This window comes from Eptatretus burgeri, chromosome 1, assembly GCF_056783735.1.
Source record: "Eptatretus burgeri isolate ZD-2024b chromosome 1, Ebu_testis_v1, whole genome shotgun sequence".
Classification (NCBI taxonomy): Eukaryota; Metazoa; Chordata; class Myxini; order Myxiniformes; family Myxinidae; genus Eptatretus; species Eptatretus burgeri.
The window spans coordinates 398,059-415,860 of record NC_140961.1 but is presented as its reverse complement, the minus strand read 5'-3'; the positions used below and the strand labels follow the sequence as shown (position 1 = coordinate 415,860).

The window sequence follows — 17,802 nt, the reverse complement described above, 5'->3', positions numbered from 1 at the left end:
TTATAGCTCGGTTGAGATTCAAACCGAAGCTTGGCGTCTCAGAGGTGTGGGGCATACCTCGAGGTCATCCTGCCAACGTTGTATTTTATTGTTAGCAATCCATGGCCGACCATGTAGTGCTCCATCCCTCTAATTATATTTGAGATGAAGGCAGTTATTTGTGTCTGTCATTTTCGTTTACATCATGATAAAAGATGTAATATACACCGATTTAAATTGAGTGGAGGGTTCGTTTTACTTTATTTTATCTTTAATTTTTGTTATTCTGACATTGACATTTCCTACAGTTTTGTTGGTAATTAATTTAAAGTTGTAATCCATTTTACTGACTGGGGAAGGAAAATGTTCGTTCTCTCCATCGTTCTCTCCATCGTTCTCTCCATTACACTCTCTTCTCTCTAAACTTTTTAGAGACTCTAAACTTCTCTCTAAAAGATAAAACTAAACACGACCTCCACGTGATCGTCTCCCAATCTGAACACGTCGATCTTCTCAGTCGATAAGATTTTAGTGTTGTTTTTGTTTTTTTAGCCCAGAAGGGAGAGCTTCAAATAATAAACATCTTTTTCACTTTCCTTCTTCACTGTCTTGGAGCAGTTTCATCAAGTCCTCTTTACTTTCTGCCAACAGAGTGGTATCATCAGTATACCTTAGACTGTTGATGCATCTTCCGCCAATCCCAACTCCAGCCTCCATGTCATAAAAGTTAGATTTTTCGTCAAAATTATTATAACCACAAGTTAATCGGTTAATTCCGTCCAATAATCATATTAATTACTTGCAGAGTCCTGCAGAACAGCTGTACAATGTAAATTGTGATTAAAAAAATATATATATTTTGTATACACTGTCGAGGCTCGTATGAGAGCTAACACACAACACACAACAAGGTGGGGGGGGGGAGAGGGAAGGACAAAACAGTGGGGAACAGAGACATTAGGAGATCTGTGGAAAGGAGAGGGATGGGGTGGGGAACATGGGTAATATAAGATGGACATTATAGGGACTTTCAGGAAGGAAAGCAGGGAATTTGAAGGAGGTGGGTTTGGGGTGGATTAGCGGGGGTAGAAAAGATCAAGGATTCGGATAGGGGTGATAAGAGATGGTGGTGAACTGCTGTTTTGAAAGCATGGAGGGAAGAATGGGATTGAACAGAGTGAGGGAGTTTATTCCAAAGCCGGGAAAAAAGAGGAATGAAAGAGTGAAGGTGAGCAGTGATTCGTGGTTTTGGTAGTTTTACCAGAAGAGAGTTGTTGGCGGACCTTGAGCGCCCTGCATAAATATAGTGGGGGGGGAGGAGGGGGACATATCGCAGACAGAATGGGGGGGGGGTGGCAAGACCGGAGAGGAGACATTGGAAGACAGAAAGACCACCGACCTGCCTGTGGTGAGAGAGTGAGAGGCCCAAAGACTCTTCCTCATCGCTGGAGATACCAATGATCCTAAATGCCTTGGTTTCCACAGCGTGAATCCAAGAAACGTGAGAGGCAGGAGCACCAGCCCAGAAGGGAGAGCTTATTTTTACACCAGACTTATTTATTTATATTTATATTTACAAGGAAATGCAACACAGATGGACGCCAATCAGCCCATCATGCCTGCGTGAACACCATACTAATTTATCGACACAAGATCCAAAGAAGAAAATTGAATTAATTGATGAATTAATTTAAAATTATTATTATTACTTTTTTTGTCGTTTTTTTTGTTTTTCTTCTTTTTCTTCCCCTCAGCGGAGGGGGCATGGCCTTGGTTAAAAACATACATCAACCACACAAACCCCCTTGACAAGACCCCCACCAACAGCACTCCATACACATGTACGCAATCAGCCATCAATGCTCAAACTACGTAAAAGTCTTATCAACATCCCCATACCCCTCTATTTCCATAACTTCCAGGTACCTATCTAATTCTAATTGAAACTTTTGTACTTTTTCTGCTGCCACTACCTTTCCAGGGAGGCCATTCCATGCATTAACTACTCTCTTCGTAAAAGTCCGCTGCCTTACCACCATCTTAACTCTCCTCTTCTTTACTCTCAGGCTAGGGCCTCTGGTCTTATCACTGTCTACGCTGTTAAAAGATTCATCTGCACTTATTTTATCAATACCTTTTATTATCTTGAACTTCTCCGTCATATCTCCTCGTAACCGCCTCCTTTCTCGTGTATAAAGCCCTGTCTCCTTCAGCCGCTCCTCATAGCTGAGTCTAGCTCGGCCCATAATCAATCTAGTAACCCTCCGTTGAACCCTCTCTATGGCATCGATGTCCTTCCTGAGTTGTGGTGACCAAAACTGCACACAATATTCTAGTTGTGGACCTCACTAAATTCCTGCACAACGTTAACACCACCTCTTTTGATTTATAAATGATCCCCCTCTGAATACAGCCTAAAACCTTATTTGCTTTACCTATAGCTGCCTGGTGCTGTGCTGCCTGCTTACCTCCCATATCTATTACCACCACCAGATCCTTATCATGTGTGACACGCTCCATAATGACCCCTTGGATCCTGTAATCTCTATTTTCATTGTTCTTACCCATCCCCAACACCTTACACTTACTCAGGTTAAATTCCATCTGCCAATCTTTTGCCCAATCTATGCTAGTATCAATAATTTCCTGAATCTGATCACCATCACTTCCGCTATCCACCTTACCTCCAAGCTTTGTGTCATCTGTACATTTGGAAAACTTACTCTTCGCCCCATTATCCAAATTGTTGATTCAAATGATGAATTCTAATGGTCTGAGTATTGATCCCTGAGGCACCCCACTACTTACATACTCCCAGCAAGACATCCTCCCACTCACACCCACTCTTTGTTTCTCACCACTCAGCCAGTTTGCAATCCAATCAGCTACTTGACCAGCCACTCCACAAGCCCTCACTTTGTATAACAACCTCTGATATGTGGTATGTGGTAACAACCTCTTTACCACATGCCTTCTTAAAGTCGAGATTGTGTGTGTGTGTGTGTGTGTGTGTGTGTGTGTGTGTGTGTGTGTGTGTGTGTGTGTGTGTGTGTGTGTGTGTGTGTGTGTGTGTGTGTGTGTGTGTGTGTGTGTGTGTGTGTATATATGTATGTATATATTTATTAGGGCTTCAAGCATGGCTGAAGCTCTATTGAATTCGTTAGTATTATTATTATTAACGGCGTTTTTATGTTCTACTGACCGATTTTGTGGCGGATCTGGAGGGAAAACTGTCAGATGAAATTCAACGAAACTTTACAGGATTATTACTCACCACCTGAAGTTTATACTATGAAACATTTGATGACGTAGGTCACGTGGTATGGCGGCCATATTGGATTTTATCCAAAACCTAAAAACATCTTCTTCTCCAGAAGGGATAATCTGACAGCCTCAATCTTTTGCACACATTTGCTAAGTTCGATGTTAATGTGAATTTGTTAATTTGGTCGAAATCGTTACATAATTAATATGATTTAAAATGATGCCGATTCGCCTCATTAAATATGCAAAATATGCAAATGAGAGTTGAAAAAATTTAATGACAAATTTAGATAGCACATAAACAGGGGACTCCCAATATATTTATACTATGTCTGTATTTGACCCCAGTGAGCCCCCAGAGCCCCCCAAAGTTGAAAATGACCCATTTTTTAAATGTCATAAAATAAAAACAACGCTTGGATGAAATTCAATGAAACTTATCCATTTAATAACTCTCCACCTGAAGATTATACTTTGAAAATTTTGATGACGTCGGTCACGTGGTATGGCGGCCATATTGGATTTTATCCAAAACCTAAAAACATTTTCTTCTCCAGAAGGGATAATTTGACAGCCTCAATCTTTTGCACACATTTGCTAAGTTCCATGCTAATGTGAATTTGTTAATTTGGTCGAAATCGTTATTTAATTTATATGATTTTAAATGATGCTGATTCGCCTCATTAAATATGCAAAATATGCAAATGAGAGTTGAAAAAATTGAATGACAAATTTAGATAGCACATAAACAGGGGACTGCCAATATATTTATACTATGTCTGTATTTGACCCCAGTGAGCCCCCAGCGCCCCCCAAAGTTGAAAATGACCCATTTTTGAAATGTCATAAAATAAAAACAACGCTTGGATGAAATTCAATGAAACTTATCCATTTAATAACTCTCCACCTGAAGTTTATACTTTGAAAATTTTGATGACGTAGGTCATGTGGTATGGCGGCGATATTGGATTTTCTTCAAAACCTAAAAACATCTTCTTCTCCAGAAGGGATAACACGATAGCCTCAAACTTTTGCACACATTTGCGAGGTTCCATTGGAATGTTAAGTTGTTAATTTCGTCGAAATCGTTGCATAATTTATATGATTAAAATGATGCCGATTCGCCTCATTAAATATGCCAAATATGCAAATGAGAGTTGAAAAAATTTAATGACAGATTCTGATAGGCCTTGAAGAGGGGACTCCAAATATGTTTACGCTATGTCTGTATTTTACCCCAGTGAGGCCCCAGAGCCCCCCAAAGTTTAAAATCACCCATTTTTGACATGTCGTAAAATGAAAACCAAAGAAGATAGACAAAAAGTGACCACAAATTCAGGAAGATATTTTCACGTTCTACAAGTTCGCCATTTACATTAATATGCAAATGTGGAGTTATTGGACTTTTTTGGGGACTTGAAAATTTGTCCAGCCTCGATTTGTCCAATGTGAAGTTTCTTTCTCTATCATGTATTGCTATGGGCTTTTCAATCCTTCATTGATATAACTTGAGGGACCCCGTAGCTGGGCCACATTGCAGACTTGAACTAACTTTCTAACTCGGAAAACCCATATCATGTGACAGGGTGATGGTGTTGAAATTTGTTAAAATGGAGGCACGCCTTGAAGCCCGGGATTACTGGTTTACCAGTTTTAATTATATATATATTTATATACCCAATACTTGGCAAAACCCAATACTTGGTGGCAAAAATCAAAATTGAGCTTTTGTCATCACTGGATTAAGTGAAGAATTTCCTTTTAAATGAAACCTTATTCAAAGAAATTGGTTGAAATTTGACGAAGTTTTGGCTATTTTACTTATTTCATCCACCGAAAGTCAATATCAAGATAATGCCACTTCAACTTTCACTTATAATTCAAATTTCACACACAAATCATGCACACATTCACTCCATAACAACGGCAATAACCAGATTAGCTACAGACTTGAAATTTCGCAGGCATAATGGACACATATCAGACTGTAATTTCTGTAAAAATGATGAAGTTTGAGTAATTTATAATAAAGTTATGGTAATTCAAAAAACAATAAAAAACAAAAAAATTTCGATGGTTCCAGTTCCACGACATGCATGTTTGAAATACAAAATCAATCGGTCACTATCAATCAGAAATACAAAATCAATCAATCAGGTATCTCACAATACATTGTACCAACACTAAAATATGTACTACATCTACCATATCAAAACACTGTAGTGAAATATAAATCTGCAACAATCTAATACTGCAAGAGAATAGAACAGTGAATAGAACATTTGCTACCGAAAAAAATGTGCCTTTATATTCACAGCATTGCCCTGATTACTCTGGTGTGGGACATACCAAGTCCCTCGTCTCCGGCCTACAAAACTCTCGGATCTGCTCATACAGGTACTGCCTGCAACTGGCATCAAGTCCAGCAGGCTGGATGACGGGGAAGTGTTGCGGGAGGTGATGAGCGAGCCAGGTCAAACATCTGTTCAGCACCATCCGACTTTTCCTTGTACAAAATGCTACCACAATTCTCTTGAGAAACTCTGAAGTGGTAGTAAGTTTTTCACACGAGGAAATCATCTGAAGTGCTTGCCCAGATGGTTGGCCCACTCGTACAATGGCATGAGCACTTCCCCATTCTCGTTGCCAACTAGAACATTGATGCCCTTCACAGTAGATCTGTTAACCACATCAACGATGTCCTGTCGGCAGGAGACTGGGGTCTTTCTGTATGTTTGCTTCAGAAGACCAAAGCACCAGTCAGGGGCAAACTTTGTGTGCCCCACAGGAAGAAAGGAGAGGGCAACTGATTTGTGCAGTTTCGTGCAAACTCGCCAGCAGAGATACTGCAAGATCGTGTTGTTTTTGTTCTACCCCGGACAGTTATCGGCATTGAGGTGCACATGCTGCTCTCCAATCCTGTAATTGTTGTTGTTGGGGGTATGCTAGGAAGTGGACTTGTTGAGCAAAGTCGAGGCTGTAGTGGAAAACGACAGGCCTGGAGTTGGCATCATTCTTTCCCAGTCTGGTGATGTCGTGCTCCACGGCGACCGCCTTGGATGCCTTGCAGGCAGCGTTGTTTGCATCTCGCTCCTTGCGGGCCTGGAGAAGATGCGCCTCCTGCTTGCATAGGGCCTCTGACTTCTGCTCCTCAGGAACATTGACCTGTGAAATAGTATCGGAAAATAAAAGAAAAAAAATAATAACAAGTAAGAAAAATTATGAAACAGAAGTGACATTGTCTTTTAAATCTTTAGCACATATTTTTTTTGCATTTTTTGGTTTTGCATTTTAAGCCAACTTATTACAAGCATATTACAACTGACTTATTACAACCTTTTGTTTACGACATGACTGACAGATTTCAGAAATGATGTCATCTTTGAGGGCAACTTTCATTGGTTGCTTAACGTAGGACAGCCGCCAAAGAGCCGTGTTTGGGTTACCCACGCTTTCCTCTTTGTTTCCGTACCAAACATGTTGGTGGATGAACTCAACAGCGAAAAATTGTGAGCCAAAACAACAAGCGATATTTCTACAATTTGTGTGTAGTATTGAGGGTGTGTGTAGTATTGGGATTCTCATGTGTGTACTCGTTGTGCATGTCTTTATGGATGTGGAGGAACTCTGGGAAGGGTTTGAAACAGCAAGGGGCTTACCTTGGGCAGCTTTTCATGGGAGTAGTGAATTTATTTACATTATCCTAGCCACCTGGGTTTAATTGATATAGGTGAGAGCTGATTGGTTATTCCCTGCTTTTGCAGGTGAGAGGCGTGGGTGGGTCTTCATTTTTCATTTATATATTGACTGCTTTTGACGTTTGCATGTGGTGCATGCTTGGGTGCTTCATTGGTATGCATTTCTGTCTACGCTGTCGATTCGCCGACAAATGATGAAACCAGTCCTGCAGCTGAGGGTGTGTGTTGCATTGGGATTCTCATGTATATGCAAGGTGATTGGTTATTCCCTCCATTCACAGGTGAGAGGTGTGTGTGTGTGTGTGTGTGTGTGTGTGTGTGTGTGTGTGTGTGTGTGTGTGTGTGTGTGTGTGTGTGTGTGTGTGTGTGTGTGTGTGTGTGTGTGTGTGTGTGTGTTTTACAAACATCATGTATACTTTGTCATGTGATTGTTGCAACCTGCTTTACGTTGGTGAAACCAAACTATATTTAACTGACAGAGTGGTCGAACATTTAAGATCGAGATTCCAGATGTTTAATTGGAACGGGTCTTCCAGTCGCAGCACATTTTATCCTTGATAATCATACCAATTGAGGATGATTTATCACGAGCGTGTTATTTAGTGATTTGGAGGAGAAAGTCATATTTCAGCTTGGTACTATATACCCTCAAGGAATTAATGCTACAATTCAGATTTTTCCTCATTCCAACAATTGACTAATTATTCACACATTTCTTCCTAATTTCATCACTATATATTGCAACAGATATGAAGCCTGGTGTTGGCGCAGTGGTTAGGGCAGTGGCTTGGGATCCAAAAGGTCCTGAGTTCAAGCCCCGTTGGGCCACTGAATTAATACTCCAGGGGGTTGACTCAGCCTGTCATCCTTCTGAGGTCGGTGAAATGAGTACCAGTATACTGGGCCGGTGTATACCCCGGTTAAAATAGGTATACCATATCCCTGTGTCGTAAGAGGTGACCAGGGTTGCGTCAGGAAGGGCATCCGGCATAAAACATGTGCCAAATCACTATGCGGATCATACGGATGATCCGCTGTGGCGACCCCTAACGGCAGAAGCCGAAAGAAGAAGAAGATATTGCAACAGATATTTTGGTTCCTTAGCTTCTTGACAAAGGGTTATGCCCAAAACGTCAACTGTACTTCTTTTAGAACGGTGTATTTTTCACCCTTATCTGTATGTATATACTCTCTCCAGTAGTTAGTGCCACCATAAGCTCTGGGACAATGTGAACGTGCTGGCAGCATCCCTGAATTGTGCGAGGAGGCGAATATTAGAATCATGGCAAACGAGGTCACCTCTGACAGAGGAGACTGTCGCGTTATCACAGGCTTACGGTCCCCTTCTTCACAAATACATCAGAGAGGCAAAGTGGGATATAATCAACGAGGATATCAAAGGCAACGTATGGCTTGGAGAGATGCAATCCAAGCATGCACGTCAAACATCATCGGTTAAAGGTCGCAAGGTCTCGCAATACAGCTGTGATTGGTCGATGGAACAGGCCCATCCCCCTCCCTCAGGTATATTTGGAAGGAGGTAAACAAGGAAATTGCTCTTGACAAAGGCTAGTGGAGAACCAGTCCATGTCGGGTTGCTGGCCGAAATGTCGCATTATTTGGACAAAACTTAAGGTTGGAGAAGGAAGGAATGGATTTTTTGGATATATAATGAGATTCGTACTTAGATACCAACTCCCGGTGTGTGCCCCGGTTTAGAATAGGTACACCGTATTCCTGCATATCGTAAGAGGCGATGAAGAACGGTTGTCATCAGGAAGGACATTCGGCCATAAAAAAACATTGTCTCAAAAAGGGAACCATGGCAGTGGATTGTCATAGGACCCGCAAGGCTAACCCCTGCTCCAGTAGGGAAAAAGTGGCCTTAAAATGTGTGTGCACCTCGATACCAACATAATGAGCTACCTGCTTCGATGGGAAAGCCAAACTAGCCATTCAAAGTACTTGCTTTATTTTTGCCACTTGTATAAACTTGTGATTAACATTTGCTTAATGGCTTCAATCACGTTTAGCTCTTCAAATGTTTTGTCGGCTGAAGCACATGTTCATACACTCGCATCTCTTGTCTTGTTGATATTTGTCTTGGGTCTCTTTAAATGTCTTATAATTCCTCCACTCGTGTCTCTGAATCATTCTTCAGTCCTTGCGTAATGCTTGTTCTGTGATTTTCTTTGTCTGCAGTCACACCCATCAACATGTTCAACTCTGCTGCAAGCCTTACACTAAGTGTATCACACGTGGGGTTTTGATGATTTAATATGAGCTTGAATAATCTTGGACATGTAATGCATGATGTGCTTCCTGATTTAAAAAAAAAAAAAACACGGTTAGTAATAAAAATGTACCTGGTTTTAATTGTTTATTAAATCCCCTCTTTTTAATGCAAGACTTTATAATTTATATGATATGAAAAGGAACTCATAAAGTTCTATTTGAATATAACAAATGTTCAAAATATCCTCTTAGTTCTGCGCACTTATGGATACTGGCAGTGACTTCAGAAACTTCACACCCCTCGACTTTAGTCACATTTTGTTTTTACAGCCTGAATTTAAAATGTGTTAAATTTCTCTTTTTTTTGGCACTGATCGACACAAAATACCCCGAATGATTTTTATAAATTTTTATAGATTAATTACAAATGAAAACCTGAAATGTTTTGCATCAATAAGTATTTAACTCCTTTGCAATGACTCTCCAAATTGATACCAGGCACATCCAATTTCCTTTGGTCATCCTTGAGATGTCTCTACAACTTGATTGGAGCCCACCTGTGGCAAATTCAATTGATTGGACACGATTGAGAAAGAAACACACCTTTCTATACAAGGTCCCACAGTTGACAGTGCATGTCAGAGCAGAAACTCCACCATGAAGTCCAAGGAACTGTCCGTAGAACTCTGAGATAGAATTGTGAGGAGGAATCGATCTGGGGAAGGGTATAAAACAATTTCTAGAGAGTTTAAATTTCCCAAGAGCACAGTGAGCTCCATCATTAGGAAATGGATCCTCTCCAGCTGGCTGTCCGACCAAACTGAGCAATTGGGCAAGAAGGACCTTGGTCACGGAGGTGACCAAGACCCCAATGACCACTCTGACAGAACTACAGAGATCCTTGGCTGAGATGGGAGAACCTGCTGGAAGGACAATAATCTCTGCAGAACTTCACAAGTCTCGGCTTTATGGCGGAGTGGTCGGATGGAAGCCACTTCTGAGAAAAAAGCACATGACAGCAGACCTGGAGTTTGCAAAAAGGCACGTGAAACACTCTGAGAGCATGAGGTCAAACATTATGTGGTCTGATGAGAAAAAAATTGAACTCTTTGGCTTGAATGCAGAGCGCTACATCTGGTGGAAACCGAGCACAACTCATCACCCATCTAACACCCATCCCTACCGTGAAGCATGGTGGTGGCAGCATCATATTATGGGGATGCTTTTCAGTGGCAGGACTGGGAGACTTGTAAGGATAGAGGGAACAATGAATGAAGCCAAATACAGGTAAACCCTTTTGGAGAATCTGCTTCAATGTGCAAAAGACCCTCTACTTTGGCGATGATTTACATTCCAACAGGACAATGACCCCAAACATACAGCTAAAGCAACACTGGAATGGCTTCAGAACAAGAACATGAAAGTCCTTGAGTGGCCCAACCAAAGTCCAGACTTTAATCCCATTGATAATCTGGAGAAAGACTTGAAGATTGATGTTCACCGACACTTCCCATCCAACTTGACAGAGCTTGAGAAAATCTGTGAGGAAGAATGGGAGGCAATCCCCAAATCCAGATGTGCAAAGCTGATATACACATACCCAAGAAGACTCAAAGCTGTAATCACTGCCAAAGGAGCTTCTACAAGGTATTGACTCAGGGGGTTGGACACTTATTGGCACAAGACATTTCAGCTTTTCATTTTTAGTTAATTTGTAAAAATTTCTGAAAACACATTTTCACTGTTATTATTATTATACTGTTATTATTTTGTGGAGATCGGTGATAATTTTTAATTGAATCCATTTTAAATTCAGGCCGTAACACAAGAAGATGTGACAGAAGTCAAGGGGTGTGAACACATTCTGAAGGCACTGTAGGGAATAACTTCTGACTACAGACTGGAGTATTTCTTAAGAGACTAGAAATAACCCTGGTGACAGCATCTTTGAGTCCAGGAACGTTCATGGAGTTCTCTTTTTTTTCCTTATCATAACCCCACAGGAGTGGGGAGTGGTGACAGGAGGGGGAGGGGAGTGAACCAATCTCACCCAACAACTTCACTCATCCAACCAATCTCACACATCAAACTCACTCGTACAACCAATCTCACCCATCAACTTCACTCATCCAACCAACCAAAGTCACCCATCAAACTCACTCATCCAAACAAACTCTCTCATCCAAACAAACTCGTCCTACTACAGGTACTACTATTGATTGTGTCAAAACTCACCTGGCAACCACTGACCCAACGAAGCATGTAGCGCCGAATCATTCCGAATCATTCAGGAAAAAAAAATAATAATACTTTTTCAAAAAAATTAAAATAAAATTTTGAGCCGAGAATCACGGGAATCATGCGTAATTTCGGTCGATTTTTATTTTTATTTATTTTTATTTTATTTTTTTTACGAGAAACTAGTTTAAAACTACTAAAGTTAGTATATATAAGCTTGTGCGAAATCACGCGTGATTCCTGTAATCAAAACATACAAAATGGCGGCCGTCTTGGCCGTCTCAATGAAGGTTGAATTCTGTACTAAAATCACCCAAAATTCGTCTAAAACTGGTAAAAAAAAAACCACTAAAACATGGATTAGCCACAGTGGCTAATGGGTGGTTTAAAATATTAGCCACAGGTAAGGGGGATTCGCCCTGTGGCGAGCGGCAGCGCACACCCAGACACACTTATTCGTATAGATATCAGGATATCGAAGGGACATGACACCTTCACTTTTCCACAAACTGAAGGTTGCAGCACTGCCTCCAATCTGCGCAAAAACAAACAGGACAACTTATCCCTATCCACGCTTCCTCAATGCATGGTTCAAGGGTCCGATAATCCATGCGAAGACAAATGGGGGTCTGTAACCAAACATCCGGGTCAAATCTGAATCGTCCTTTTAAGGTTTCCAGGCTAACTCCCCAACTGTGTCTGGTGATTATGTACAGAGACATTGTGATGAGCGTGGCTGACGTTGGAGTTGCTGCTCTGAGTCAGAAGCTTGCTTTGAATCCAGGAGAGTATTCGTACTTCAACCCTAAAGTCATGGAGGGCTGGGTCGGTCCAGATCACTGGACATTGAGACCATTCAGGAAACGTAAGTCCGCATTTTATCGTGTTCTGAAGAAACGAATGGTTGGTTGGTTGTTGTGACGTGGTGACGGAACCGGCAATTTTGTCCTCTTCTGTTTGCGATATCATAAACTTCATTTTCATTCTTTATAGTCCATATGTTAGCATCTTTTAATGATTGATCACCATTTCATGTTAAAATTTAAGGAGTCTTCTCTTTTCACAATGATTGGTTGTGTTTGTTTATTTGTTTATTTGTTTGTTTGTTAAATACTGTCGAAGTGGATATTTTGGCATGATTTAATTTTCGCGCTGATCGACGTGTTCATGCTTTTTTTTTTTATTCCACGGAGCGGGCACAAGACACATGACTATCTCAAATAAATTAACCATGTGAAACTCCATCGAACGTTTACATAGGAAGAAAATAGCTTGCAGTATAACCAGAACTGAAGAGAAACGGGCATCAACACACTTTATTATAAACTATGGTTTAGGAACCTGATGTAAACAAGACGAATGGTTGAAGTCAAAGCAGGTCGACGAATGGTGAAAGCTGTATTGATACAAGTACTAAAGTTAATAGTGCTAACAGATCAAAAGTTTTGCAATTTTGGATGCAAGATGCATTTGTGCATTCTACTTTTCTTGCACTAAGAGATTGTGTGTGTGTGTGTGTGTGTGTGTGTGTGTGTGTGTGTGTGTGTGTGTGTGTGTGTGTGTGTGTGTGTGTGTGTGTGTGTGTGTGTGTGTGTGTGTGTGTGTGTGTGTGTGTGTGTGTGTGTTTATGTGTTTGTAGTCACACGATCCAGTACCAATGAAGTATGGATTGCAAAATACAGTACGAAAGTCCAGGAAAACGCATCAAATCAATAGTTCATTAAATGCAGAGATTAGTAAATGAATGCTGTACATAAATCTGGAAATCCTCACTCGAACGCCCATTTTAGCCATGCTTGCGTGTAGTCCTTCCTGCCATGAGTCTTGAAGTTTGTTTCGGGAAACATTGAAATTCACCCGCTTTTGAAATCTGCTTCAAATAACGAAGTATATTTTACGTTTAATTGTGGGCACTGAAGTACAGTGCTGTGGTTGCAAACAACGGAGAACTACGTGGTCTACACGTGCTGGACAACCACATTGCTTGTTGCTCACTCTGGCACGACTGGAAAATATGCGTATGGCATAAGTATTCTTTGTAAGATCTGGTACTGTAATCTCTTTTTAAAAAAGGTAAATAAATTCAAGCGTCAAATTCACGCTTCTCCATTGCGTGAAAATTGATGCAGCGTAAAAATTTCCACTTCTAGAATAAGTGACACTTTGCCTATGATTTGGAGTTCTGAATGATGCATCGTGAAGGCTCTATCCAATTTGGCGGAGATCCAGTGGGAATCTGCCGATGTTTTGCAGTGTATGATCAAACTCAGAAAAAACCCAAGAAAATTTTTGAACTGGATTTCAGCAAAGACGCAGACTTTGAAGAAGACTTTCACAAGTCAAAGGTGTGTGCTGGTGTTAAACATGTAATGGAGTTGCAAAGGTACTTTGAAGCTGTGAAGCTGTTTCCTGTGTTCTATGTTTTCTTATTTAGCAAATTTAAAACTACGTCGACAGGCAAATGGGTTCTTAGAGGACCAAGCCTCACATGTTGGTACCCTATTGTTTTCATTCTGATTAGCATTATTCTTCACACCACGTTTTAAACTTTTTTTTTCAATTTTAATCCCTTTTAAATTTGCTTTCTCTGCAACCACTTGACTGATCGATGCAAAATTTTCCACACAGGAGCGACTGACTCCACATGGAGATGTTTTTTTTATTGATAAATCTCACCTATTTCACGTGGTATGGCAGCGATGTTGGATTTAAGAGAAAACATCGACAATCTTCTTCTCTGAAACTGCTGAACGGCAAAAAATTATACTTGACACGCATCAATTCCCCATGGAGAATAAAGTTTGATAGTGATGATGTCATCAGTGAAGTATGGCAGGCATAATTGAATGAATCAAAATCCTTGTGCAAAAAAATTGAAACTGCATATACCGGCTACCCAAATCGGTTACCCAAATCGAGTTCAGTTTTAAATTTATGACATCATTGGTGACGTGGTGTTGCAGCCATATTGGATTGAAAATATAAAAATAAAAACTTTAAAAACCCTCTCCTCCAGAACTGTTTAACTAAATGCTGTGTATCTTCATATAGATGAACAACTCGGCATTTAGGATTACTGGTACATTTCGGTGGAAACCAAGGCATTTAGGATTATTGGTATCTCCCACGATGAGGCTGAGTCTTTGGGCATCTCACTCCCACCGCAGGCAGGTCGGTGGTCTTTCTGTTTTCTCCCATCTCCTCTCCGGGCTGCCCCCCCCCTGCTCTGTCTGCGATATGTCCACCCCCCCCCCATATTTCTGCAGGGCGCTCAAGGTCTGCCAACAACCCCCTTCTGGTAAAATTACCAAAATCACGAATCACTGCTCACATTCACTCTTTTATTCCTCTTTTCTCCCACCTTTGAAATAGACTCCTGCACTGTCTTCAATCCAATTCTTCCCTCCAGGCCTTCAAAACAGCCATTCACTCCCACCTCTTATTCACGACCCCCATCCAAAACCACGATCTTTTCTACCCCCATTAATCCACCCCAAACCCACCTCCTTCAAATTCCTTGCTTTTCTTCCTGAAACTCCCTGTGATGTCCATCTTGTATACCCCGTGTTCCCCGCCCCATCCCTCTCCCTTCCACAGATCTCCGAATGTCTCTGTTCCCCACTGTTTTGTCCTTCCCACTCCCACCCCATTTGTCTCATGCCCCCCCTTGCTGTGTGTCGTGTGTTAGCTCTCATACGAGCCTCGACAAGGTATACAAAAAACCCCCAAAAAACTACCCATGGGGATAAAAGTTTTATGACTAAAATGTCATCGGTCATATCGTCTGGTGGCTCTATTGGATTGAACGAAAACCTTTTTAAAATCCCCTTCTCTTGAATTGCTTTATTGATTGATGCAAAATTTCAAATATATGATCGACTTCCCATCGGGAAAAAAGGTTTGCAAACAATGACATGAAATGTCATATGGTCTGGCAGCCACATTGGATCAAAGTGAAAAACCTTTAAAATTCATCTCTGAAAGTCCCTGTAATGTTCATCTTGTGTTCCCCGCCCCATCCCTCTCCCTTCCACAGATCTCCTAATGTCTCTGTTCCCCACTGTTTTGTCCTTCCCACTCCCACGCCATTTAACTTATGCCCCCCTTGCTGTGCGTTGTGTGTTCGCCCCGACAAGGTATACAAAAAACCCCAAAAAACTGCCCATGGGGATAAAAGTTTGATGACTAAAATGTCATCGGTAATATCGTCTAGTGGCTGTATTGGATTGAACGAAAACCTTTTTAAAATCCCCTTCTCTTGAATTGCTTAATTGATTGATGCAAAATTTCAAATATATGATCGACTTCCCATCGGGAAAAAAGGTTTGCAAACAATGACATCAAATGTCATATGGTCTGGCAGCCACATTGGATCAAAGTGAAAAACCTTTAAAATTCATCTGTGAAAGTCCCTGGAATGTCCATCTTGTGTTCCCCACCCCATCCCTCTCTCTTCCACAGATCTCCTAATATCTCTGTTCCCCACTGTTTTGTCCTTCCCACTCCCACGCCATTTGTCTTATGCCCCCCTTGCTGTGCGTCGTGTGTTCGCTCTCATACGAGCCTCGACAAGGTATACAAAAAACCCCCCAAATAAGTACCCATGGGGATAAAAGTTTGATGACTAAAATGTCATCGGTCATATCGTCTGGTGGCTGTATTGGAATGAACAAAAACCTCTTGAATTGCTTAATTGATTGATGCAAAATTTCAAATATATGATCGACTTCCCATCGGGAAAAAATGCTTGCAAACAATGACATCAAATGTCATATGGTCTGGCAGCCATATTGGATCAAAGTGAAAAACCTTTAAAATTCATCTCTGAAAGTGCTTCACCGATCAATGTGGGGTGTCTTCGGCACCGAAATAACTTCTCAGAGTTATAAAAGTGTGCATCGAGTTTTAATTACCTCTGTCACCGAAGGTGGATGGAGGTTGTTTTCACCCCTCTGTCTGTTTGTCTGTGACCAGGATATCTCAAAAAGTGCTGGAAGGATTTGGACGAAACTTGGTGGACAGGTTGGGTATGTTGCAAAGACGAACTGATCAGATTTTGGTGAAGATCTGGATCCGGATCTGAGAATTTTTTTAAAGCAATTCTTCAACTTTGAGTGATCGGGCTAACAATGATATACAACATATCAGCTCAAAAAGTTATGGACGGATTGGGAAAAAAAACTTGGAAGAAAAGCTGAGTTTGTGACCAGAACAAACTGACTAGGTTTTGGTTCAGGTCTGAATCCAGATCTGGCCTACCAGCAGGATGCAAACCAGAAACTGCTCAGTCTGGCAGAGGTGTGGGATCAGGGTGACGGAGCACGAACTGCCTGCCTGCCCGCCCGCTCGCTCGCTCACTCAGGGTGACGAAGCCCGAACCGCCCGCTCGCTCGCTTCAGGTGACGGAGCACGAACCGCCCGCTCGCTCACTCAGGGTGACGGAGCACGAACCGCCCGCCCGCTCGCTCGCTCAGGGTGACGGAGCACGAACCGCCCGCCCGCTCGCTCGCTCAGGGTGACGGAGCACGAACCGTCCGCCCGCTCGCTCGCTCAGGGTGACGGAGCACGAACCGTCCGCCCGCCTGCTCGCTCAGGGTGACAGAGCACGAACCGCCCACCCACTCGCTCGCTCAGGGTGACAAAGCACGAACCGCCCACCCGCTCGCTCGCTCAGGGTGACGGAGCACGAACCGCTCGCTCGCTCAGGGTGACGGAGAATGAACCGCCCACCCGCTCGCTCGCTCAGGGTGACGGAGCACGAAACGCTCGCTCGCTCAGGGTGACGAAGCACGAACCGCCCGCCCGCTCGCTCGCTCAGGGTGACGGAGAATGAACCGCCCGCCCACTCGCTCGCTCAGGGTGACGGAGAATGAACCGCCCGCCCACTCGCTCGCTTAGGGTGACTGAGCATGAACCGCCCGCCCGCATGCTCAGGGTGACGGAGCACGAAATGCTTGCTCACTCGCTTTGGGTGACTGAGCACAAACCGCCCGCCCGGTCGCTTGCTCAGGGTGACTGAACACGAACGGCGCGCTTGCTTGCTTAGGGTGGCAGAACACGAACCGCTCACTTGCTTCGGGTGACGGAGCATGAAACGACATACCGCTCGCTCGCTCAGGATGATGGAGCACAAACCGCCCGCTCGCTCGCTCAGGGTGATGGAGCACGAACCGCCCGCCCGCTCACTCACTCGGGGTGATGGAGCACGAACTACCCACTCGCTCGCTCAGGGTGATGCAGCACGAACCGCCCGCTCGCTCAGGGTGACTGAGCACGAACCGCTCGCTCACTGAGGGTGATTGAGCACGAACCTCCCGCCTGCTCGCTCAGGGTGACGGAGCACGAACCGCCCGCCCACTCGCTCGCTTAGGGTGACTGAGCATGAACC

General features: G+C 42.7%; 1 protein-coding gene across 4 annotated transcripts in view; it reads left to right on the top strand.

The window, feature by feature from the left end:
• NCAPH (non-SMC condensin I complex subunit H) overlaps window positions 1-17,802 on the top strand; it is a 174,402-nt gene that overhangs the window by 103,057 nt on the left and 53,543 nt on the right. For all 4 annotated transcript variants that reach the window (XM_085869963.1, XM_085869973.1, XM_085869956.1 and 1 more), the window contains 2 exons: window positions 12,131-12,279; window positions 13,668-13,759. In XM_085869963.1, coding sequence (XP_085726089.1) covers window positions 12,131-12,279; window positions 13,668-13,759 — 241 coding nt within the window. The remainder of the gene's footprint in view (window positions 1-12,130; window positions 12,280-13,667; window positions 13,760-17,802) is intronic.